The sequence below is a fragment of the Rhinoderma darwinii genome, chromosome 2 (genome assembly GCF_050947455.1).
Source record: "Rhinoderma darwinii isolate aRhiDar2 chromosome 2, aRhiDar2.hap1, whole genome shotgun sequence".
Classification (NCBI taxonomy): domain Eukaryota; kingdom Metazoa; phylum Chordata; class Amphibia; order Anura; family Rhinodermatidae; genus Rhinoderma; species Rhinoderma darwinii.
The window spans coordinates 466,764,816-466,790,037 of record NC_134688.1 but is presented as its reverse complement, the minus strand read 5'-3'; the positions used below and the strand labels follow the sequence as shown (position 1 = coordinate 466,790,037).

The 25,222-nt window shown below is 41.2% G+C and overlaps 1 protein-coding gene across 3 annotated transcripts in view; it reads left to right on the top strand.

The window, feature by feature from the left end:
* DSCAM (DS cell adhesion molecule) overlaps positions 1 to 25,222 on the top strand; it is a 425,426-nt gene that overhangs the window by 190,344 nt on the left and 209,860 nt on the right. For all 3 annotated transcript variants that reach the window (XM_075854624.1, XM_075854623.1, XM_075854625.1), the window contains exons 5-6: positions 3,836 to 4,114; positions 14,156 to 14,431. In XM_075854624.1, coding sequence (XP_075710739.1) covers positions 3,836 to 4,114; positions 14,156 to 14,431 — 555 coding nt within the window. The remainder of the gene's footprint in view (positions 1 to 3,835; positions 4,115 to 14,155; positions 14,432 to 25,222) is intronic.

Sequence of the window (25,222 nt, the reverse complement as noted above, 5' to 3'; positions counted from 1 at the left end):
AAACGTGCCCTGAAAACACATCTATTTAGACAGGCCTATAACATTCCCTAATCTGACTCCTTTCCATGGCCCTCCATTTAGATTAGTCATCAGAATAAGATTCCCTCACACTCCTTCTCTTCATGTCCGTCATACACGGATACTGACGGGTGACCGGCTCATGCAGCTTTATGTTACCACCGCATGTGTATAAAAATGGCCGGACCATTGTACAGAACAAACACTATTACACTTTGTGTCTCCCTTATGTCCTCATAGATTGTAAGCTCTTGCGAGCAGGGTCCTCACTCCCCAGGTTTGAATTGTAAATGAACTTTGTCACTATGTAATGTCTGATATTGTTTGTTTCATGTTCCCTCTAAATTGTAAAGTGATGCGTAATATGTTGGCGCTATATAAATAAAGATTATTATTATTATTATTATTATTATACTCCAGAGCTGCATTCACTATTCTGCTGGTGGAGTCACTGTGTACATACATTACATTACTTATCCTGTACTGATCCTGAGTTATATCCTATATTATACTCCAGAGCTGCACTCACTATTCTGCTGCTGGAGTCACTGTGTACATACATTATATTACTTATCCTGTACTGATCCTGAGTTACATCTTGTATTATACTCCAGAGCTGCACTCACTATTCTGCTGGTGGAGTCACTGTGTACATTACATTACTTATCCTGTACTGATCCTGAGTTACAGCCTGTATTAGGCTGGGTTCACACGTGGCGGAATTTCACTTAAATTCCGCTGCGGACACTCCGCAGCGTTAATCCGCAGCGGAGCCGTTTGTCCATTGACTTCCACTTTAATTTAGCAGTGTTCGTTTAGACGATGCGTAAAATTCCGCTGCGGAGCATAGGCTGCGGAGCGGAATTTGGTGTCCGCAGCATGCTCTGTCTGTTGCGGAGCAGTGGCGGACTCATGGCGGAATTTCTCCATTGACTTCAATGGAGATTCTAATTTCCGCAATGAAGTCCGCAGCTGTCATGCACATGTTATGTGTGCTGCGGATGCGTCTTGCTTTTTTAACTTGACATTTCTTCATTCTGGCTGGACCTATGTATTTCTAGGTCTGCAGCCAGACTGAGGAAGTCAATGGGGCTCCCGTAATGACGGGAGCGTTGCTAGGAGACGTCTGTAAATAGTCACTGTCCAGGGTGCTGAAAGAGTTAAGCGATCGGCAGTAACTGTTTCTGCACCCGGGACAGTGACTACCGATCCCAATATACAGCAACCTGTAAAAAAATATAAGTTCATACTTACCGAGAACTCCCTGCGTCTGTCTCCAGTCCGGCCTCCCAGGATGACGTTTCAATCTAAATGACGGCTGCAGCCAATCACAGGCCAAGCACAGGCTGCAGCGGTCACATGGACTGGCGCGTCATCCAGGGAGGTCGGGCTGGATGCCGAAAGAGGGACGCGTCACCAAGACAACGGCCGGTAAGTATGAAATTCGTTTACTTTCACTAGGGAAAGTGCTGTCCCTTCTCTCTATCCTGCACTGATAGGGAGAAGGGAAGTACTTTTCCCGCAGTCCGCAGCAGCTAGTCCGCATCAATTTTCTGCACATTTTGGGCAGATCCGCAGCCGTAATCCGCAACCCGGATTAGGTGCGGCATTGATGCGGACAGTTGCGGAGGAAATCCGCCACGTGTGGCCATGCCCTTATACTCCAGCGCTCCAATCACTATTCTGCTGGTGGAATCACTGTGTACATACATTACATTACTTATCCTGTACTGATCCGGAGTTACATCCTGTATTATACTCCAGAGCTGCACTCACTATTCTGCTGGTGGAGTCACTGTATACATACATTACATTACTTATCCTGTACTGATCCTGAGTTACATCCTGTATTATACTCCAGAGCTGCACTCACTATTCTGCTGGTAGAGTCACTGTATACATACATTACATTACTTATCCTGTACTGATCCCGAGTTACATCCTGTATTATACTCCAGAGCTGCACTCACTATTCTGCTGGTGGAGTCACTGTGTACATACATTACATTACTTATCCTGTACTGATCCTGAGTTACATCCTGTATTATACTCCAGAGCTGCACTCACTATTCTGCTGGTGGAATCACTGTGTACATACATTACATTACTTATCCTGTACTGATCCGGAGTTACATCCTGTATTATACTCCAGAGCTGCACTCACTATTCTGCTGGTGGAGTCACTGTATACATACATTACATTACTTATCCTGTACTGATCCTGAGTTACATCCTGTATTATACTCCAGAGCTGCACTCACTATTCTGCTGGTAGAGTCACTGTATACATACATTACATTACTTATCCTGTACTGATCCCGAGTTACATCCTGTATTATACTCCAGAGCTGCACTCACTATTCTGCTGGTGGAGTCACTGTGTACATACATTACATTACTTATCCTGTACTGATCCTGAGTTACATCCTGTATTATACTCCAGAGCTCCACTCACTATTCTGCTGGTGGAGTCACTGTGTACATACATTACATTACTTATCCTGTACTGATCCCGAGTTACATCCTGTATTATACTCCAGAGCTGCACTCACTATTCTGCTGGTGGAGTCACTGTGTACATACATTACAGTACTTATCTAGTGTTTTGGGGATGCTGCCCCCTAGACCCTCTTTCCTATTTCAGGGGGGGATGCTCAGGGCCAGCACTAGGAAAGACAGCTGCAACCAACCTGGTGTCCCCCTCTCCTTCATGAGCTACATACTAACCAACCAGGCCGTGTACATCAAGGGTGGTTGAGGCCCTTAGGTCCCATTCACACAAACGTGTTTTTGCGGCCGCAATTCCCCCGAAAATCCACGGGAGAATTGCGGCTCCATTCATTTCTATGGGGCCATGCACACGACCGTAGTTTCTACGGTCCGTGCATGGCCCGGGAGCCCGCACCGCAGAAAGAACGGACATGTCTTATTACGGCTGTGTTCTGCGGTCCGGGCTCATTGAAAATAATGGCCGCGGCCATGTGCATTGCCCGTGATTTGCGGAGGGCTCACGGCTGACAGTCCACTGCCGGCCCACCCGAAAATCACGGCCGTGCGCACGGCTACGGTCGTGTGCATGAGGCATTAGGCAAAAAATTGGTGTGTGGGGGGGGGGGGGTTCCCCTCTCCCCAGTAATCGTGTCTCGTAATTCATGTCTAGCCTAAGCTGGACATAAGCATTAGATCATTTTTAGATCCCATTGATGTCAACAGGACCCAAGAACAAACTAATGTGTACGAGGGAAGCCCCCCTCTCCCCCTATATCACCTTAGACTATTAAGAAGACCTGTAACCTCTCCTGACATGTCTATTTTAGTAAATAATTGTATTCCCCATAATCTAACAATTCTGGAACATATTTTCTTAGAACTCTGCGTTGTGCCGTTCCTCTGTTATTCCTCCTAGAAATTTATGAATAAATTTACAACTGGGTGGGGGGGGGGGGGTGTCCCTACACAGTCTGACACTATCCAATCAGTGCTCACATTCCCAGACTGTTCAGGGACACGCTCCTTCAACAAGGGGAATAGTAACACCCAGTTGTCAATTTATTCACAAATTTCTATGAGGAATAACTGAGGAACGGCACAATGCAGAGTTCTTGTTTAACGACCAGAAGATCAGAGGTTTCAGGCAGCTGCTTATCATTGCATAATCCTCTGCTCTGTGCCATATTATATCTTTTAGTTCGTTGGAGGAACTTTTTTGCTTTTTACATTTCCTTGGTCCTCTCCATTTTTTTGTCTGTAACTATTGCACACAATGTTTGATATGTCGTATGGTTTGTTTCATTGTTTTTATTCTTGTTGTTTGCAGATCAAGTGAATTCATCTCCAACGATTATTGATAAGTTTGAGCACCTTACAGTCATGGCAGGACACAGAGTAGAGCTTCCCTGCAAGGCGTCCGGCTACCCCATCCCAAGTACCCGCTGGCTGAAGGATAACGTTCAGCTTGAAATGGACAATAGATTCCGGAACACCGTGGTTGGTTTCCTGATTGAGAACACCAGGCCGTCAGATTCGGGGACTTATGTTTGTGAGGTCTGGAATGCTTACGGCAATGCTGATGTGATAGGATCGCTCTATGTAAAACGTAAGTAACGTATTTCCAGCTATTTTCCGTAATAATACTCATTCTACTATACAGGCTAAAAACAGCGCCACTCTTGTCCATGGGCTGCGTCTGGTATTGCAGCTCAACGATAGCTGCAAAACCAAACACAGCTAATGTTCAAGAGTGGCCCCCAATGTCCAAAGAAGCTAGACAAGCCCCCATACTTTGTGGACCATTGGCATATGTCCGAAAATGATGGGATCTACCAGAATTAATTTACCGTATAAGGATAAAAAGACCCAAAAAAGTCAATGTCAATCTTCATATCGTCCAAAGCGAAGCTCCACCTTTAATGAACATTCAGTCAGCAAATGTAAAATCCAGTATCTTTATAATATACTCTGTACAGAGTAGAAAAAGTTAATCTGTTGCTAAATGGAAACAGTCAGCAAGCAGGCTAGCAGCTGCTTATGGATCTTGTTATACCTTTTTTAATAATAATTATGGCTTGTGTACTTGCTGCTTTGCTTATTCACACATGAACATCCAGCATTGTCTTATTTACACATGAATCTCTAATACTGACATGGGATAGGCTGCAGGGGCTTTTTAAGTACTTTAAAGGAATTTCCTGGTTTCAAAAACCAAATACCCTTTAAGGGAACTCTGAGTTAATTGAGGGGGCCTCATTAGGGATCTCCATGTATTAATTGAAACTGAGGGCGGCTACAAAGAGCGTCTTTCTCTGGAGGACCTGCCCTGTTCATGCATCACACAAACACCCCATTAAATTAAATGGACTTCCTGTAATGCTTCATTTGCCCTGTGGTAGCGCTGTAGGGAAATTAAACACTTGCTGCCAGATTCTCCCAAAGTTACAGCTGATCTCTGAGGGTCCCAAAAGATGGATACCCTGTGATCTGCTTATTTTTATAGGACTCTTCTAACAAGGGATTGTAAAATCACAATTCATCAACCCGATTGTTGATATTAAAAAGCTATGTTAGATGTGAACAGTGCCCCCTGAAGTCATGTGACCACATTGTCCCTGGCTCAGCACATCTGCTGTTCTGTATGCAACGATACAGAGTCATGGAGGATGTGGTCATGTGATTATGTCATGTGAACGCATGTATATGACATCACAAGGATTACACTTCACCGCTCGGGCACATCCATGTGCCCCTTTTTATGCATTTTCTAATAAAGCTATTAGACATAATGAGAATTACAGATCAGTCACCAGCAACTTGTTGATGGTTTCCAGGTAGTACAAGAAGATATTTTCTGTACTATAAAGATTAAAAAATCATCAAAAAAAGATAATGACTATTAATTATGAATATGCTGGATTTTATATATTAGAGTCAAATAAGTGGAGAGTCAATTTCACACAATATCTACATAAATGTTATATTAACATGTCCTGTAAATTTAGGATTTTTGAAAGAATAATTCTTAAAAAAACTATATAACAAAGTATTAAAACTGAAGCGCAAATGTTCTGCATTCAAGCACATGACCATTGTGACTGACGGCCTAAGTAGTACTTAAAAGGGAAATAAAAGGAGGCAGCCAGCGGGGTAGTGCCATCTGCTGTAGAGCGATAATCATGTACAGATGTGTTTTCAATTATCCAAATTGAGTGGCATTACCAGATGCAATAAAACTGGATCTGCTGAGACTTCTGTGTATCAGACGTAAACAGCGCATCACATGTTAAAGGGACAGCACACCTTATTTCTTACCCAAACCTGCCCAGTTGAACACCATGAAGTGGGGAGATTTACAAAGCAAAAAGTGACAACAGTTCTTAAAATAATCTAGAAAATACGTTTATTTTCTTGTATTATTGTCGTTATATTCTCTAATATAGGGGGCAGTATTATAGTAGTTATATTCTTGTATATAGGAGCAGTATTATAGTAGTTATATCCTTGTATATAGGAGCAGTATTATAGTAGTTATATTCTTGTATATAGGAGGCAGTATTATAGTAGTTATATTCTTGTATATAGGGGCAATATTGTAGTAGTTCTTGTATATAGGGAGCAGTATTATAGTGGTTATATTCTTGTATATAGGAGCAGTATTATAGTAGTTATATTCTTGTATATAGGAGCAGTATTATAGTAGTTATATTCTTGTATATAGGAGGCAGTATTATAGTAGTTATATTCTTGTATATAGGGGGCAGTATTATAGTAGTTATATTCTTGTATATAGGAGCAGTATTATAGTAGTTATATTCTTGTATATAGGAGCAGTATTATAGTAGTTATATTCTTGTATATAGGGGCAGTATTATAGTAGTTATATTCTTGTACATATGGGCAGTATTATAGTAGTTATATTCTTGTATATAGGAGCAGTATCATAGTGGTTATATTCTTGTATATAGGGTCAGTATTATAGTAGTTATATTCTTGTATATAGGAGCAGTATTATAGTAGTTATATTCTTGTATATAGGAGGCAGTATTATAGTAGTTATATTCTTGTATATAGGAGCAGTATTATAGTAGTTATATTCTTGTATATAGGAGCAGTATCATAGTGGTTATATTCTTGTATATAGGAGCAGTATTATAGTATTTATATTCTTGTATATAGGAGGCAGTATTATAGTAGTTATATTCTTGTATATAGGGGGCAGTATTATAGTAGTTATATTCTTGTATATAGGGGCAGTATTATAGTAGTTATATTCTTGTATATAGGGGGCAGTATTATAGTAGTTATATTCTTGTATATAGGGGGGCAGTATTATAGTAGTTATATTCTTGTATATAGGGGCAGTATTATAGTAGTTATATTCTTGTACATAGGGGCAGTATTAGGCTGGGTTCACACGTGGCGGAATTTCACTTAAATTCCGCTGCGGACACTCCGCAGCGTTAATCCGCAGCGGAGCCGTTTCTCCATTGCCTTCCACTTCTATTTAGAAGTGTTAGTTTAGACGAGGCGTAAAATTCCGCTGCGGAGCATAGGCTGCGGAGCGGAATTTGGTGTCCGCAGCATGCTCTGTCTGTTGCGGAGCAGTGGCGGACTCATGGCGGAATTTCTCCATTGACTTCAATGGAGATTCTAAATTCCGCAATGAAGTCCGCAGCTGTCATGCACATGTTATGTGCGCTGCGGATGCGTCTTGCTTTTTTGCCATGACATTTCTTCATTCTGGCTGGACCTATGTATTTCTAGGTCTACAGCCAGACTGAGGAAGTCAATGGGGCTCCCGTAATTACGGGAGCGTTGCTAGGAGACGTCAGTAAATAGTCACTGTCCAGGGTGCTGAAAGAGTTAAGCGATCGGCAGTAACTGTTTCTGCACCCTGGACAGTGACTACGATCTCAATATACAGCAACCTGTAAAAAAAATTGAAGTTCATACTTACCGAGAACTCCCTGCTTCTGTCTCCAGTCCGGCCTCCCAGGATGACGTTTCAGTCTAAGTGACGGCTGCAGCCAATCACAGGCCAATAACAGGCTGCAGCGGTCACATGGACTGCCGCGTCATCCAGGGAGGTCGGGCTGGATGCCGAAGGAGGGACGCGTCACCAAGAAAACGGCCGGTAAGTATGAATTTCTTTGACTTTCACAAGGGAAAGTGCTGTCCCTTCTCTCTATCCTGCACTGATAGGGAGAAGGGAAGTACTTTTACCGCAGTCCGCATCAATGTACTGCACATTTTGTGCAGATCCGCAGCAGAATCTGCAACGCAGATTCTGTGCGGCATTGATGCGGACAGTTGCGGAGGAAATCCGCAACGTGTGGTCATGCCCAAATAGTAGTTATATTCTTCTATATAGGGGCAGTATTATAGTAGTTATATTCTTGTACATAGGGGGCAGTATTATAGTAGTTATATTCTTGTATATAGGGGGCAGTATTATAGCAGTTATATTCTTGTATATAGGGGGCAGTATTATAGTAGTTATATTCTTGTATATAGGGGGCAGTATTATAGTAGTTATATTCTTGTATATAGGGGGCAGTATTATAGTAGTTATATTCTCTAATATAGGGGGCAGTATTATAGCAGTTATATTCTTGTATATAGGGGGCAGTATTATAGTAGTTATATTCTTGTATATAGGAGCAGTATTATAGTAGTTATATTTTTGTATATAGGGGCAGTATTATAGTAGTTATATTCTTGTATATAGGGGGCAGTATTATAGTAGTTATATTCTTGTATATAGGGGCAGTATTATAGTAGTTATATTCTTGTATATAGGAGGCAGTATTATAGTAGTTATATTCTTGTATATAGGGACAGTATTATAGTGGTTATATTCTTGTATATAGGAGGCAGTATTATAGTCGTTATATTCTTGTACATAGGGGGCAGTATTATAGTAGTTATATTCTTGTATATAGGGGCAGTATTATAGTAGTTATATTCTTGTATATAGGGACAGTATTATAGTGGTTATATTCTTGTATATAGGAGGCAGTATTATAGTCGTTATATTCTTGTACATAGGGGGCAGTATTATAGTAGTTATATTCTTGTATATAGGGGGCAGTATTATAGTAGTTATATTCTTGTATATAGGGGGCAGTATTATAGTAGTTATATTCTTGTATATAGGAGCAGTATTATAGTAGTTGTATTCTTGTATATAGGAGCAGTATTATAGTAGTTATATTCTCTAATATAGGGGGCAGTATTATAGCAGTTATATTCTTGTATATAGGGGGCAGTATTATAATAGTTATATTCTTGTATATAGGAGCAGTATTATAGTAGTTATATTTTTGTATATAGGGGCAGTATTATAGTAGTTATATTCTTGTATATAGGGGGCAGTATTATAGTAGTTATATTCTTGTATATAGGGGCAGTATTATAGTAGTTATATTCTTGTATATAGGAGGCAGTATTATAGTAGTTATATTCTTGTATATAGGGACAGTATTATAGTGGTTATATTCTTGTATATAGGAGGCAGTATTATAGTCGTTATATTCTTGTACATAGGGGGCAGTATTATAGTAGTTATATTCTTGTATATAGGAGCAGTATTATAGTGGTTATATTCTTGTATATAGGAGGCAGTATTATAGTAGTTATATTCTTATATATAGGTAGCAGTATTATAGTAGTTATATTCTTGTATATAGGAGCAGTATTATAGTAGTTATATTCTTGTATATAGGGGGCAGTATTATAGTAGTTATATTCTTGTATATAGGGGGCAGTATTAAAGTAGTTATATTCTTGTATATAAAGGGCAGTATTATAGTAGTTATATTCTTGTATATAGGAGCAGTATTATAGTAGTTATATTCTTGTATATAGGAGCAGTATTATAGTAGTTATATTTTGTATATAGGGGCAGTATTATAGTAGTTATATTCTTGTATATAGGGACAGTATTATAGTGGTTATATTCTTGTATATAGGGGCAGTATTATAGTCGTTATATTCTTGTACATAGGGGGCAATATTATAGTAGTTATATTCTTGTATATAGGGGAAATATTATAGTAGTTATATTCTTGTACATAGGGGGCAGTATTATAGTAGTTATATTCTTGTATATAGTGGGCAGTATTATAATAGTTATATTTTTGTATATAGGAGCAGTATTATAGTAGTTCTATTCTTGTATATAGGGGCAGTATTATAATAGTTATATTCTTGTACATAGGGGGCAGTATTATAGTAGTTATATTCTTGTATATAGGAGCAGTATTATAGTAGTTATATTCTTGTATATAGGGGGCAGTATTATAGTCGTTATATATTCTTGTATATAGGGAAAGAATTATAGTAATTATATTCCTGTATATAGGGGGGCAGTATTATAGTAGTTATATTCTAGTATATAGGAGCAGTATTATAGTAGTTGTATTCTTATATATAGGGGGCAGTATTATAGTAGTTATATTCTTGTATATAGGAGCAGTATTATAGTGGTTATATTCTTGTATATAGGGGCAGTATTATATTAGTTATATTCTTGTATATAGGGGCAGTATTATAGTAGTTATATTCTTGTATATAGGGGCAGTATTATAGTAGTTATATTCTTGTATATAGGAGCAGTATTATAGTGGTTACATTCTTGTATATAGGGGCAGTATTATAGTAGTTATATTCTTGTATGTAGGAGCAGTATTATAGTAGTTATATTCTTGTATATAGGGGGCAGTATTATAGTAGTTATATTCTTGTATATAGGGGGCAGTATTATAGTAGTTATATTCTTGTATATAGGGGGCAGTATTATAGTAGTTATATTCTTGTATATAGGGGGCATTATTATAGTAGTTATATTCTTGTATATCGGGACAGTATTATAGTGGTTATATTCTTGTATATAGGGGGCAGTATTATTGTAGTTATATTCTTGTATATAGGGTGCAGTATTATAGTAGTTATATTCTTGTATATAGGGGGCAGTATTATAGTAGTTATATTCTTGTATATAGGAGCAGTATTATAGTAGTTATATTCTTGTATATAGGAGGCAGTATTATAGTAGTTATATTCTTGTATATAGGGGGCAGTATTATAGTAGTTATATTCTTGTATATCGGGACAGTATTATAGTGGTTATATTCTTGTATATAGGGGGCAGTATTAGGGCAAAGCCACACGTGGCGGAATTGCTCTTGAATTCCGCTGCGGACACTCCGCATCGTTAATCCGCAGCGGAGCCGTTTCTCCATTGACTTCCACTTCTATTTAGTAGGGTTCGTTTAGACAAAGGCTGAAAATTCTGCTGCGGAGCATTGGCTGCGGTGCGGAATTTGGTGTCCGCAGCATGCAATGGATGTTGCGGAGTTGTGGCGGACTGGTTGCGAACTCATGGCAGAATTTCTCCATTGACTTCAATGGAGATTCTAATTTCCGCAATGAAGTCCGCAGCTGTCATGCACATGTTATGTGTGCTGTGGATGCGTCTTGCTTTTTTGACATGACATTTCTTCATTCTGGCTGGACCTATGTATTTCTAGGTCTACAGCCAGACTGAGGAAGTCAATGGGGCTCCCGTAATTACGGGAGCGTTGCTAGGAGACGTCAGTAAATAGTCACTGTCCAGGGTGCTGAAAGAGTTAAGCGATCGGCAGTAACTGTTTCTGCCCCCTGGACAGTGACTACCGATCCCAATATACAGCAACCTGTAAAAAAATAGAAGTTCATACTTACCGAGAAATCCCTGCTTCTGTCTCCAGTCCAGCTTCCCTGGATGACGTTTCAGTCTAAGGGTATGTGCACACACACTAATTACGTCCGTAATTTACGGACGTATTTCGGCCGCAAGTACGGGACCGAACACAGTGCAGGGAGCCGGGCTCCTAGCTTCATAGTTATATACGATGCTAGGAGTCCCTGCCTCGCTGCAGGACAACTGTCCCGTACTGTAATCATGTTTTCAGTACGGGACAGTAGTTCCACGGAGAGGCAGGGACTCCTAGCGTCGTACATAACTATGATGCTAGGAGCCCGGCTCCCTGCACTGAGTTCGGTCCACTACTTGCGGCCGAAATACGTCCGTCAATTACGGACGTAATTAGTGTGTGTGCACATACCCTTAGTGACGGCTGCAGCCAATCACAGGCTGCAGCGGTCACATGGACTGGATGCTGACTGGATGCGGGCTGGATGCCGAAAGAGGGACGCGTCACCAAGACAACGGCCGGTAAGTATGAAATTCGTTTACTTTCACTAGGGAAAGTGCTGGCCCTTCTCTCTATCCTGCACTGATAGGGAGAAGGGAAGCACTTTTACCGCAGTCCGCAGCAGCTAGTCCGCATCAATTTACTGCACATTTTGGGCAGATCCGCCGCAGAATCTGTAATGCAGATTCTGTGCGGCATTGATGCGGACAGTTGCGGAGGAAATCCGCCACGTGTGGGCATGCCCTTATAGTAGTTATATTCTTGTATATAGGGGCAGTATAATAGTAGTTATATTCTTGTATATAGGAGGCAGTATTATAGTACCGTAGTTATATTCTTGTATATAGGAGCAGTATTATAGTAGTTATATTCTTGTATATAGGGGCAGTATTATAGTAGTTATATTCTTGTATATAGGAGGCAGTATTATAGTAGTTATATTCTTGTATATAGGAGGCAGTATTATAGTAGTTATATTCTTGTATATAGGGGCAGTATTATAGTAGTTATATTCTTGTATATAGGAGGCAGTATTATAGTAGTTATATTCTTGTATATAGGAGGCAGTATTATAGTAGTTATATTCTTGTATATAGGAGGCAGTATTATAGTAGTTATATTCTTGTATATAGGGGCAGTATTATAGTAGTTATATTCTTGTATATAGGAGGCAGTATTATAGTAGTTATATTCTTGTATATAGGGGCAGTATTATAGTAGTTATAGTCTTGGATATAGGGGGCAGTATTATAGTAGTTATATTCTTGTATATAGGAGGCAGTATTATAGTAGTTATATTCTTGTATATAGGAGGCAGTATTATAGTAGTTATATTCTTGTATATAGGAGGCAGTATTATAGTAGTTATATTCTTGTATATAGGGGCAGTATTATAGTAGTTATATTCTTGTATATAGGAGGCAGTATTATAGTAGTTATATTCTTGTATATAGGGGCAGTATTATAGTAGTTATAGTCTTGGATATAGGGGGCAGTATTATAGTAGTTATATTCTTGTATATAGGAGGCAGTATTATAGTAGTTATATTCTTGTACATAGGAGCAGTATTATAGTAGTTATATTCTTGTATATAGGAGGCAGTATTATAGTAGTTATATTCTTGTATATAGGAGCAGTATTATAGTAGTTATATTCTTGTATATAGGGGGCAGTATTATAGTAGTTATATTCTTGTATATAGGAGGCAGTATTATAGTAGTTATATTCTTGTATATAGGAGCAGTATTATAGTAGTTATATTCTTGTATATAGGGGCAGTATTATAAAAGTTATATTCTTGTATATAGGGGGCAGTATTATAGTAGTTATATTCTTGTATATAGGGGCAGTTTTATAGTAGTTATATTCTTGTATATAGGGGACACTATTATAGTAGTTATATTCTTGTATATATGGGCAGTATTATAGTAGTTATATTCTTGTATATAGGGGGCAGTATTATAGTAGTTATATTCTTGTATATAGGAGGCAGTATTATAGTAGTTATATTCTTGTACATAGGAGCAGTATTATAGTAGTTATATTCTTGTATATAGGAGGCAGTATTATAGTAGTTATATTCTTGTATATAGGAGCAGTATTATAGTAGTTATATTCTTGTATATAGGGGGCAGTATTATAGTAGTTATATTCTTGTATATAGGAGGCAGTATTATAGTAGTTATATTCTTGTATATAGGAGCAGTATTATAGTAGTTATATTCTTGTATATAGGGGCAGTATTATAAAAGTTATATTCTTGTATATAGGAGCAGTATTATAGTAGTTATATTCTTGTATATAGGGGCAGTATTATAGTAGTTATATTCTTGTATATAGGGGCAGTATTATAGTAGTTATATTCTTGTATATAGGGGCAGTATTATAGTAGTTATATTCTTGTATATAAGGGGCAGTATTATAGTAGGTATATTCTTGTATATAGGAGCAGTATTATAGTAGTTATATTCTTGTATATAGGGGGCAGTATTATGGTAGTTATATTCTTGTATATAAGGGGCAGTATTATAGTAGTTATATTCTTGTATATAGGGGCAGTATTATAGTAGTTATATTCTTGTATATAGGGGCAGTATTATAGTAGTTATATTCTTGTATATAGGAGGCAGTATTATAGTAGTTATATTCTTGTATATAGGGGCAGTATTATAGTAGTTATATTCTTGTATATAAGGGGCAGTATTATAGTAGGTATATTCTTGTATATAGGAGCAGTATTATAGTAGTTATATTCTTGTATATAGGGGGCAGTATTATGGTAGTTATATTCTTGTACATTTATGTTCGCTCTTGAGGAAAAAGGAGAGTGAAATTGGGAACGTAAAAATTTAATATTTAATAGTTTATATTAATAATTTCCATTTTTCCCATCTTGCATAATTCTTCTGATCCTCCAATGATGTCATTTTTATTTTGGTGTGTGCAGAACCCCTTAAGGTGACAATCAGCCCACGAAAAGTTAAGACCAGCGTTGGAAGCCAAGTGACATTATCATGTAGCGTGTCGGGTACAGATGACCCTGATATCACCTGGTATAGGAATGGTGACATCATCAACGCTGGGAGTAACGTTAGAATCACAGGTCTCAACCGTGAAACCCTCATCATGGATGCAATGGCAAAAAGTGACAATGGTGCATACCAGTGCTTTGTACGCAAGGACCGGATGTCAGCCCAGGATTATGTGCTGGTGGTGCTGGAAGGTTCGTCATCACTATTATTATATATTGGGTATACGGTTTGCTGCTGATTTTTCCTCTTTTCTTGAGTTTGAATGGAATGGGCAAATGGTTGTTGTAATTGCCCCCATCACTTTGGCCGGGTCCTGCTACCCCCTTCTTGCCTCTTTTAGGATACTACCACATACTCGGTTTGAATAGCATTGAGTTGATTTAGTCAGATCGACATGGGCCCCTCAAGCCCGAAGGGCCGTGGCATCTGCCCAGGTTTGCCTCCTATCATAGTTTATCTTCACGAGTCTGGGAGGAAATTGGAGAAGCCAGGATTCAAACCCAGCACCACAGTGCTTCAAGGCAACAGTGCTGTTCCATGTTTACTGCCCCAGGCTCTGCGGAACCTCTTTGACGTCTGGTTTCCCCTTTTTCATTAAAGCTAATAAACGACCATGTGATATATGGTCGACCTGAGTCTTGTAGAGCAGGAGCTGCTCCTTCTGAAGGCACTCGGATGTAGCTAATGGAAAGGGAACCTGAGCGGCGGACCCACCTCTATGAAGTCCATAAGCCCTAGATGGGACAATTTAAAGGGTAACTAAACCTTCAACAAACTTCTGACATATCATAGTGATATGTCAGAAGTTTTTATCGGTGGGGGTCCAGGCACTGAGACCCCCACCGATTGCTAGAACGAAGCGGCCAAAGCACTCAGGTGAGCGCTGAGCCGCTTGGTTTCTGAAAAAAGCCGAACAGAAACTAAGCGGCTCAGCGCTCACCCGAGCGCTTCTGCCACTTTGTTTTAGCGATTGGTGGGGGTCTCAGTGCTCGAATCCCCACAGAACTTCTGACATGTCAGAAGATTGTTGAAGGTTTAGTTACCCTTTAAAGATTATGTTTACCTTTGTAATGAGTTTGAAAATACATTACAATACTTATCTTGTTCTGATCCTATGCTGTTATAAGATATGTATAATACTCCACAGCTGTATTAACAATTCTGCAGACTTCAGAGGTGAAATCTCCCAGCATTCCTTCCTGGCTTAATGTCTGTACAGAGCTTGCTCTGGTGATTGTTCAGTCATCTGATGTAGGAGAAACTAACGGCCCCCTGCATTATAGGAGCTCAGCTAAGCTTTGTAGACTGTTTCCAATAACAACAAGCAGAACTGTGAATTTAGCTCTGGAGTATAATACAGGATGTAATTTGGGATCAAAAAGTAGAAAAAAAGTGATGTTTGTACAATTGTATAACTCCAGTGACTGTTCTATCTCACAACAGTGTATTATTTCCAAGGCTACAGGGTTACATTCTTTATAGGTAAATTTTTATTTTCCCAAAACATAGTTTGGTCCATTTTTCCCTGTAAGAAATGATAGATAGATAGATAGATAGATAGATAGATAGATAGATAGATAGATAGATAGATAGATAGATAGATAGATAGATAGATAGATAGATATGAGATAGATAGATAGATAGATAGATAGATAGATAGATAGATATGAGATAGATAGATAGATAGATAGATAGATAGATAGATAGATAGATAGATAGATAGATAGATAGATAGATAGATAGATAGATAGATAGATAGATATGAGATAGATAGATAGATATGAGACAGAAAGATAGATAGATAGATATGAGACAGAAAGATAGATAGATAGATATGAGATAGATAGATATGAGATAGATATGAGATAGATAGATATGAGATAGATAGATAGATATGAGATAGATAGATAGATAGATAGATAGATATGAGATAGATAGATAGATATGAGATAGATAGATAGATAGATATGAGATAGATAGATAGATATGAGATAGATAGATAGATAGATATGAGATAGATAGATAGATAGATATGAGATAGATAGATAGATAGATAGATAGATAGATAGATAGATAGATAGATAGATAGATAGATAGATAGATAGATAGATAGATAGATAGATAGATAGATAGATAGAGGACAAGCCAAGCCAATGACTTGTATTTACTGTTGATGTTATGTTGTTAATGGGCTCCTCCTAAGATTACCCCTGTGGCCCCGCTGTAGTGCATATGCTCTCCCAGGAGCCCCAGGCTGCAAAATACAGTATTTACGTGAGAAAAAAAAAAATCTCTGTTCTCCACAACGCTGCGGCTGCACTCTTCCTGCTATTTGTGATTATTCATGGATATTGGCATCTATGGGGACCCACATCCAGCGCTGTCCCTATGTTTTTTCTAGAATTCCCAATTGCAGGGCACATGACAATTAAAGATAATAACCCATAGAAAGTCGCGCCAGCTGAGGCTGTTATTGTCTCTGTAATTACAGATCAGCCGCGTGTCCTTCTCAGGATCTCATCTGCAAGGGACACGGCTCTGTCTAGGAATAATATGGCTGCTGGAGTCATTAGCTGTAAACAGAACACTACATGTAATTACGTTTTGTGTTTTTAAAAAAGCCCCTGGTCACACAACGGCAGCCGTCATTGTAGAGAATAATGGGGTGTCAGTGATGGGGTTCAGAAACTCAGACCTTATGACCTCTATTGTCTCAACTGTCTCCAGCTCTGCTATGTCTCTCTTATATACAGGTGCCTAAATCTATATACAGTATTCCACGTATGCTTTGACTAGTAAGGTAATACTATGTTCCTTTGGGCCTCTTTTGAAGCGTCCCATTATTTTCTCTGCCTTGGCAGCAGCTACCTGGCACTGGTTTCTAAGCTCATTGTGCCATCAACTACTATCCCAAAGTCTGTTTTACTATATACTGCATAGTGGTGAAATTTGCCCTCTCGTCCTAAGGCCATTTATCTACTCTGTCCAAACCACCAGATTCCCCAGATCTTTCCATAATATAATTATGACCTCTTCTGTGTCAGATACCAAATGGGGCACTGTGCCTGCCAGTGTTATAGGGGGCACTATAGTTATTATCGTTATAAGGGGCAGCGTGACTGTTACACGGGGGGGCACAACGATTGTCATTCTTATAGTGGGTTACTGATGCTGATGCTTTTTTGAAGAGGGCCAATGTGGCTGTCATTGTCCTAGAGGGCACTGTGGCTGTCATTGTCCTAGAGGGCACTGTGGCTGTCATTGTCCTAGAGGGCACTGTGGCTGTCACGGTTATAAAAAAAAAAAAGGCACTGTGACTGTCACTCTTAAACAGGTGTGGGATTCAAACTTTTAACAACAGGTTCCCTGTTTTGCGGCCAGAGACATACGCGCCGTGGGGGGGTCACAGTTTTTTGCGGTGTATCGCGCCATGGAAAATTATTCTAATAATAAAATAAAACAGTTACGATATTCCAAATATGGCCTATATTAAAGTGGACTCTAAATAAAAATATTCCCTCTCCAGAATGTTTTAGTGTGGATTTCCACACTATGTATATAATTACATAAGCGTATATATACCCACCTACATACTCACACATTATATTAAACTCACCCATTACGTAGAGACCTATATGCGCAAATTTAATATCCTAAGCGTGCTCAGCCCATTTAGTTACACTGTACACTGTGAGAAGGGTCGAGGACAGTGCGGCATACGCAGTAAGCAGCGACAAATCTCCTGGCTAATGCACAGATACGGTGTCAGGATCAAGCTGAGTACATATATACAGCACCAGAACAAAGCACAGTACATATATACAGCACAAGACCCAAGCTCAGTACATAAATACAGCACCAGCACCAAGCACAGTACATATATACAGAGCCAGAACCAAGCACAGTACATATATATAGCACCAGAACCAAGCTCAGTACATATATATAGCACCAGAACCAAGCTCAGTACATAAATACAGCACCAGCACCAAGCACAGTACATATATACAGAGCCAGAACCAAGCACAGTACATATATATAGCACCAGAACCAAGCTCAGTACATATATATAGCACCAGAACCAAGCTCAGTACATATATTTAGCACCAGAACCAAGCTCAGTACATATATACAGCACCAGAACAAAGCTTAGTTCATAAATACAACACCAGAGCAAAGCTCATACATACATATATACAATACCAGAACCAAACTCCATTCATATATACAGCACTAGAACCAAGCTCAGTACATATATACAGCACCAGAACAAAGCTTAGTTCATAAATACAACACCAGAGCAAAGCTCATACATACATATATACAATACCAGAACCAAACTCCATTCATATATACAGCACTAGAACCAACCTCAGTACATATATACATCCCCAGAACCTAGCTCTGTACATAAATACAGCACCAGAACAAAGCTCAGTATATAAATACAGCACCAGAACCAAGCTCAGTACATAAATACAGCACCATAACCAAGATCAGTACCTATATACAGCACCAGAACAAAGCTCAGTACACAAATACAGCACCAGAACAAAGCTCAGTACATATATACAGCATCAGAACCAAGCTCAATACGTATATACAGTACTGAGCTTAGTTCTGGCGATGTATTTATGTACTGAGCTTCGTTGTGGTGCTGTATATATGTACTTAGCTTGGTTCTGGTGATAGGTGTATATATATATATATATATATATATGTAGTGAGCTTGGTTCTGATGCTGTATATATGTACTGAGCTCGGTTGTGGTGCTGTATATATGTAGTTAGCTTGTGGTGCTGTATGTATGTGCTGAGCTTTGTCCTTGTGCTGTATTTATATGCTGAGCTTGGTTCTGGAGTTGTATATATGTTCTGAGCTTCTCTTTGGTGCTGTATATATCTATTGAGCTTGGTTGTTACGATGTATATAGCTCCAGAACCAAGCTCAGTACATATATACATCCCTAGAATCAAGCTCAGTACATATATACAGCACAAATATAGATCAGTACAGAGATCATTTGCAAATTCAGTTTAACCCCTGCGATATGTTTGTACGGCATAAAACTACAGCTCCCAGTATAGCCAGAACGATGGTAAGGATATGCTGGGAGTTGCTGTTTCACAAAAAAAAAGATACACCCATCATCTCGCCTGAGATCATACAGTGACTACAGTGAGTGCGGTCACTGCCGTCTGCGCTCTGCATTTTCGTCCCGTGCTCCCATACAAAGTATCATATCCTACATGTCCTATCTTTTGCGATAGACTTCTACGGCCCGCACAACTTACCATAAATAAACGGGAAGGTATACGTGGACAATAGAAGGGAATTGGTCCGTAATTGTGGTCCGCAATTCCGGATGTTTTTTACGGTCGTGTGCATGGGGCCTAAACATTTACATTTAGTGACTCACCGGTGACGACTACTCAGATTGGAGTCATTTTTTTCTCTTTTCTTTTCCATCTGGTCCAAACCTCTATGATAATGCATCGTGGCCACAACCAATTTCTGTAGTTTGCCGCTCAGTTGTCTTCAGCTACTTACTTTTTCAACATTTCCGCACTTATAAACGAAGATGAAATTCTCATGGTGCCACACACTTTGCCCCTAAATATAATAGTACTGTACACTGCACCTCAAATATAATAGTGTGAATATAATAGTACCATACACTGTGCCCATGAATAAAATTGTGTCAAACACTGTAAAGTAATTCACCACACACACACACACACACACACACACACACACACACACACACACACACACACACACACACACACACACACACACACACAGTGCCCCCTGTAGATAGTGCCCCTCATAGAGCCCCCTGTAAATAGTGCCCCTCATAGAGCCCTCTGTAGATAGTGCTCCCCATAGAGCCCTCTGGAGATAGTGCTCCCCATAGAGCCCTCTGGAGATAGTGCTCCCCATAGAGCCCTCTGGAGATCGTAGCGTTGCCTGTAGTTAGGGCACCCTGAGGCGTTTCCTGTAGATAGTGCCCCCTGTGGCGTTCCCTGTAGATGGTGCCTAAGGACGTGGATACAATTCAGTGCAGGGGACCGGTTCCGGTTTCCCGCTTCACCCCGGTTCTGCGAAATGGCTGTAATTTTTAACAAATGGTTCGGGACAACCGGGGCAAACTGGCCGGATCCCACCCCTGCTCTTAAGGGGGCACGGTGACTGTTACTGCCTCTGACACTTTTATAGGGGACACAGCGGTGGACACTTTTTTAGGGGATAACTGTAGTTGTCCTTTGGGGGACACTGTATCTGTTGCTTTTACACGCTGTCACTCTATTATGAGCTGTCTCTCGTAGGGGGGCACTGTGTCTTTCATAGGAGGGCACTATAGTTGTCTCAGTGATGGAGGGCACTGCCGTTTTCGATCTTACAGGAGGCACTGTGGCTTTTACAGTCAAAAGTGGAGAATGTGGCAGCTACAGTCATGGAGGCGTTATGGCTGTCACTCTTATAGGGGCACTGCGGCTGCCTTTCTTATAGGGGTACACTCTGTCTGCCACTCTCATAGGAGTGGAACAATGAAAATAACGACAAAGACGGATCCGTCGCACGATGGACACCAACGGCGCCCAACAGACCCCCATAATATAATGGGGTCCATCAGTTTTCCATCAAAGCATCTGTCGTTTTACTGGCAATGCGTAATGCATGTTGCGCTATTTGTCCACCATTTTTGTCCGATTCTGCGACGGAGGCTCCCGACAGAACCTGCGACGCAGATGTGAACAGAGCCTAAGAGGTGCACTGCGGCCGTCATTATGGACACATTGGGCAGGATTTATGGTGACATGGTTGGAGTTTTGAAGGGCAGGCTTATGTATAAAACATTTCGGGCAAGTACGGTCAAAAGTGAATACCCTACACCCTTCTACCACTAAACATTGATCTATGTCTTATCCTGAGAGACATTTTCTCACTTCCATTTACAATGTTTTTCTTACAGGAATTTTTCAGTCCTTTATTTTTCGCTGTTTTTGGTTATATGGAGATTAGTTAATGGAAGTCCGATTGATGGAAGGTGAAGGATTAATAAATCAGGCCGCCTGCTAATGAGGGATCCAGCCGTTGACAACATGGAGGCTATTTTTAGTGTGTTTGTATGGAGAGGCGCGATTACCAGCCTAGGCCCAGTTACCGCGGCAACCATCTCTTGTGGCTCGGAAATCCTGAAGAGTATATTGATCATCCATAATGATGTAGAGAGAGAGAGAGAGTGGGGGTTATCACAGGCTGACAGCGGGAATCATGCTCAGGGCCGCGCGGACAAGACAAATATCCACTGGCACAAAATGTCCCTTATATAAAAAAAAATGTAGAATACATGGCGGCCGCAGTAATACCCCGGAGGGCTCACATTAGCAGGGCACAGGAACCGCCCTGCGGCCTCAGCCATGTGGCGCTACTGCAGTAACCAACTAAAGGCGTCCTATACTTTATCATATTGGTTTCCCAAATGTGGATCTCCGGGAAAACTCATCCTGCAGCGAAACGTACACAGAGAATAATAGAATGCAACCGGCACCTACATAGTCCATAGTGTTACCAATAATTGATGAGACACAGAGGATTGTGGGACATGTGAAGGTGGTGGAGCCCATCATCATCATCATCATCGTCATCATCTATTCTAGTCAACTATCTATCTATCTATCTCATATCTATCTATTTCTCTCATATCTATCTATCTATCTATCTATTTATCTATCTCATTTCTATCTATCTCATATCTGTCTATCTATCTATCTATCTATCATCTATCTCATATCTATCTATCTATCTATCTATCTATCTATTTCTCTCATATCTATCTATCTATCTATCTATCTATCTATCTATCTATCTCATATCTATCTATCTATCTATCTATCTATCTATCTATCTCATATCTATCTATCTATCTGTAATAGCAGGGGGTAGGGAGACGGACAAGTGAGCCCTAATCTACCCGCCACTCTGACCCTGCCTACTTGCAACGACCCGCCCTAGGCGACGGGGTACAACTGGGCGGCGGTCCCTGCACTCAGTAAGTGCACGACAAACACGACAAACATACAAAGGAACACAAGCAAGGAAAAGGGGCCGTTGCCCAGGGCAACACCGTGAGCAACCAGAGTGGTGAACGAGCCGAGTCAAGCCAGGAGTGTGCGAGGTACAAAACGAAAAGCAGAAGAGTAGTCGGTAAGCCAGGGTCTGTATGGAGCAGGATCAAAAATAGCAGGAGCTGTAGCTGGGCCAGGAAACCACAAGGAGGGAAACACAAGCAATAACAAGCACCGAGGGACAGGAAGTGCAGGCTTAAATAGACCGAGGGCGGGAGCTAGCCGAGTCTGGCCAGATTACGATAGGCTCTCCCACTCTTAAGCCTGCCAGCCTGAATGGTGGAAGCAGGAGTCAGTCTCAAGGATGTATTCTCAGGTGCTGACTGATTAGTTCTGGGAGTTAACCCCGAAGCTGTGCCTGGCAGATCCTTTACAGTACCCCCCCTTTTATGAGGGCCCACCGGACCCTTTCTAAGTGGACCTGGCTTACTGGGGAAACGCAGGTGGAACCTCCTGACCAATACCCCAGCGTGAACATCCCGGGCGGGTACCCAAGTCCTCTCCTCGGGCCCGTATCCTCTCCAATGGACCAGGTACTGGAGGGAGCCTTGGACCATCTTGCTGTCCACAATCCTGGCCACCTCGAATTCCACCCCCTCCGGGGTGAGGATGGGAACAGGAGGTCTCCTTGAGGGAGCCAAGGACGGGGAGCAGCGTTTGAGGAGGGAGGCATGAAACATGTCGTGTATCCGAAAAGACGGGGGTAACTCCAGCCGGAAGGAGACAGGATTGAGGACCTCAATGACCTTATATGGCCCAATAAACCGGGGAGCAAACTTCTTGGACGGAACCTTGAGACGCAAGTTCCTAGACGACAACCACACCAGATCCCCGACCATAAACAGGGGGTTAGCAGAACGTTTTTTATCAGCCTGAGTTTTTTGTACGCTCTGGGACACCTCTAGGTTTTTCTGAACCTGGGCCCAGACTGTGCACAGTTCCCGATGAACGACCTCTACCTCGGGATTGTTGGAACTACCAGGTGAAACGGAGGAGAACCGTGGATTAAACCCAAAATTACAAAAAAAAGGAGAGACCCCTGACGAGTTACTGACCCGGTTATTAAGGGAAAATTCGGCGAGGGGAATGAAAGAGACCCAATCAAATTGACAGTCAGAGACAAAACACCTTAAGTATTGTTCTAGAGATTGATTAGTCCTCTCCGTTTGGCCATTGGTTTCAGGATGGAAGGCAGAGGAGAAGGACAGATCAATCCCCAACTTCATACAGAAGGCTCTCCAAAACAATGAAACAAATTGTACCCCTCTGTCCGAAACAATATTGACAGGGACCCCATGGAGACGCAGGATGTGTTTGACAAACAAGGTAGCCAACGTTTTGGCGTTGGGTAGTTTCTTGAGGGGCACAAAGTGGCACATCTTACTGAAGCGGTCCACCACCACCCACACCACCGACTTGCCTTGGGATGGAGGCAAATCGGTGATAAAATCCATGGAGATATGTGTCCAAGGTCTCTGGGGAATGGGCAACGAACGCAGTAAGCCCGCTGGTCGGGACCTGGGAGTCTTGGACCTAGCACAAACCTCACAAGCGGCGACGTAGGCCTTAACGTCTTTAGACAACCCAGGCCACCAATAATTTCTGGTAATGAGGTGTTTGGTACCCAGGGTGCCTGGATGGCCAGATAGTGCGGAGTCATGATTTTCCCTAAGTACCCTTAGCCGGAATTGCAGGGGAACAAACAGCTTGTTCTCAGGAAGGTTCCCGGGAGCTGCACCTTGATCAGCAGCAATATCAGAGACTAAATCAGAATCGATCGAGGAAATGATTATACCTGGAGGCAAAATACAAGCAGGATCTTCCTCCGAAGGAGGGCTGGCCATGAAGCTACGCGACAGTGCATCAGCCTTAATATTTTTAGACCCAGCCCTATAGGTAACCAAAAAATTGAATCTGGTAAAAAATAACGCCCATCGAGCTTGTCTCGGGTTTAGCCTCCGGGCAGATTCTAGGAAAACCAGATTCTTGTGGTCGGTAAGGACCGTTACCTGGTGCCTAGCCCCCTCCAGGAAGTGGCGCCACTCTTCAAATGCCCATTTAATGGCTAAGAGTTCGCGGTTGCCAATATCATAGTTACTTTCAGTTGGCGAAAACTTCCTGGAGAAGTAGGCACAGGGGCGGAGATGGGTGAGGGACCTGGTACCCTGGGACAAGACAGCCCCCACTCCCACCTCAGATGCGTCAACTTCCACGATAAATGGCTCCATTTGGTTGGGCTGAACCAGCACCGGGGCCGAGACAAAGCACTTCTTAAGGACCTCAAAAGCCTGGACAGCCTCAGGAGGCCAGTGGAGGAGATCAGCACCTTTGCGAGTGAGGTCCGTAAGGGGCTTAGCGATGACCGAGAAGTTAGCAATAAATCTCCTGTAATAATTAGCGAACCCCAAAAAACACTGTAACGCCTTCAGGGAGGCAGGTTGGACCCATTCCGCCACAGCCTGGACCTTGGCGGGGTCCATGCGAAATTCATGAGGAGTGAGGATTTGACCCAAAAATGGAATCTCCTGTACCCCAAACACACATTTTTCAGTTTTGGCAAACAGTTTATTTTCCCGAAGGACCTGGAGCACCTTCCTGACATGCTCAATGTGGGAGGACCAGTCCTTGGAAAACACCAGTATGTCATCAAGGTACACTACCAGAAAAATCCCCAGGTAATTTCTCAAAATCTCATTTATGAAATTCTGGAAGACCGCAGGGGCATTACACAACCCAAAGGGCATGACGAGGTATTCGAAATGGCCTTCGGGCGTGTTAAACGCAGTCTTCCACTCATCCCCCTCTTTGATGCGAATAAGGTTATACGCCCCCCGTAGATCCAATTTAGAA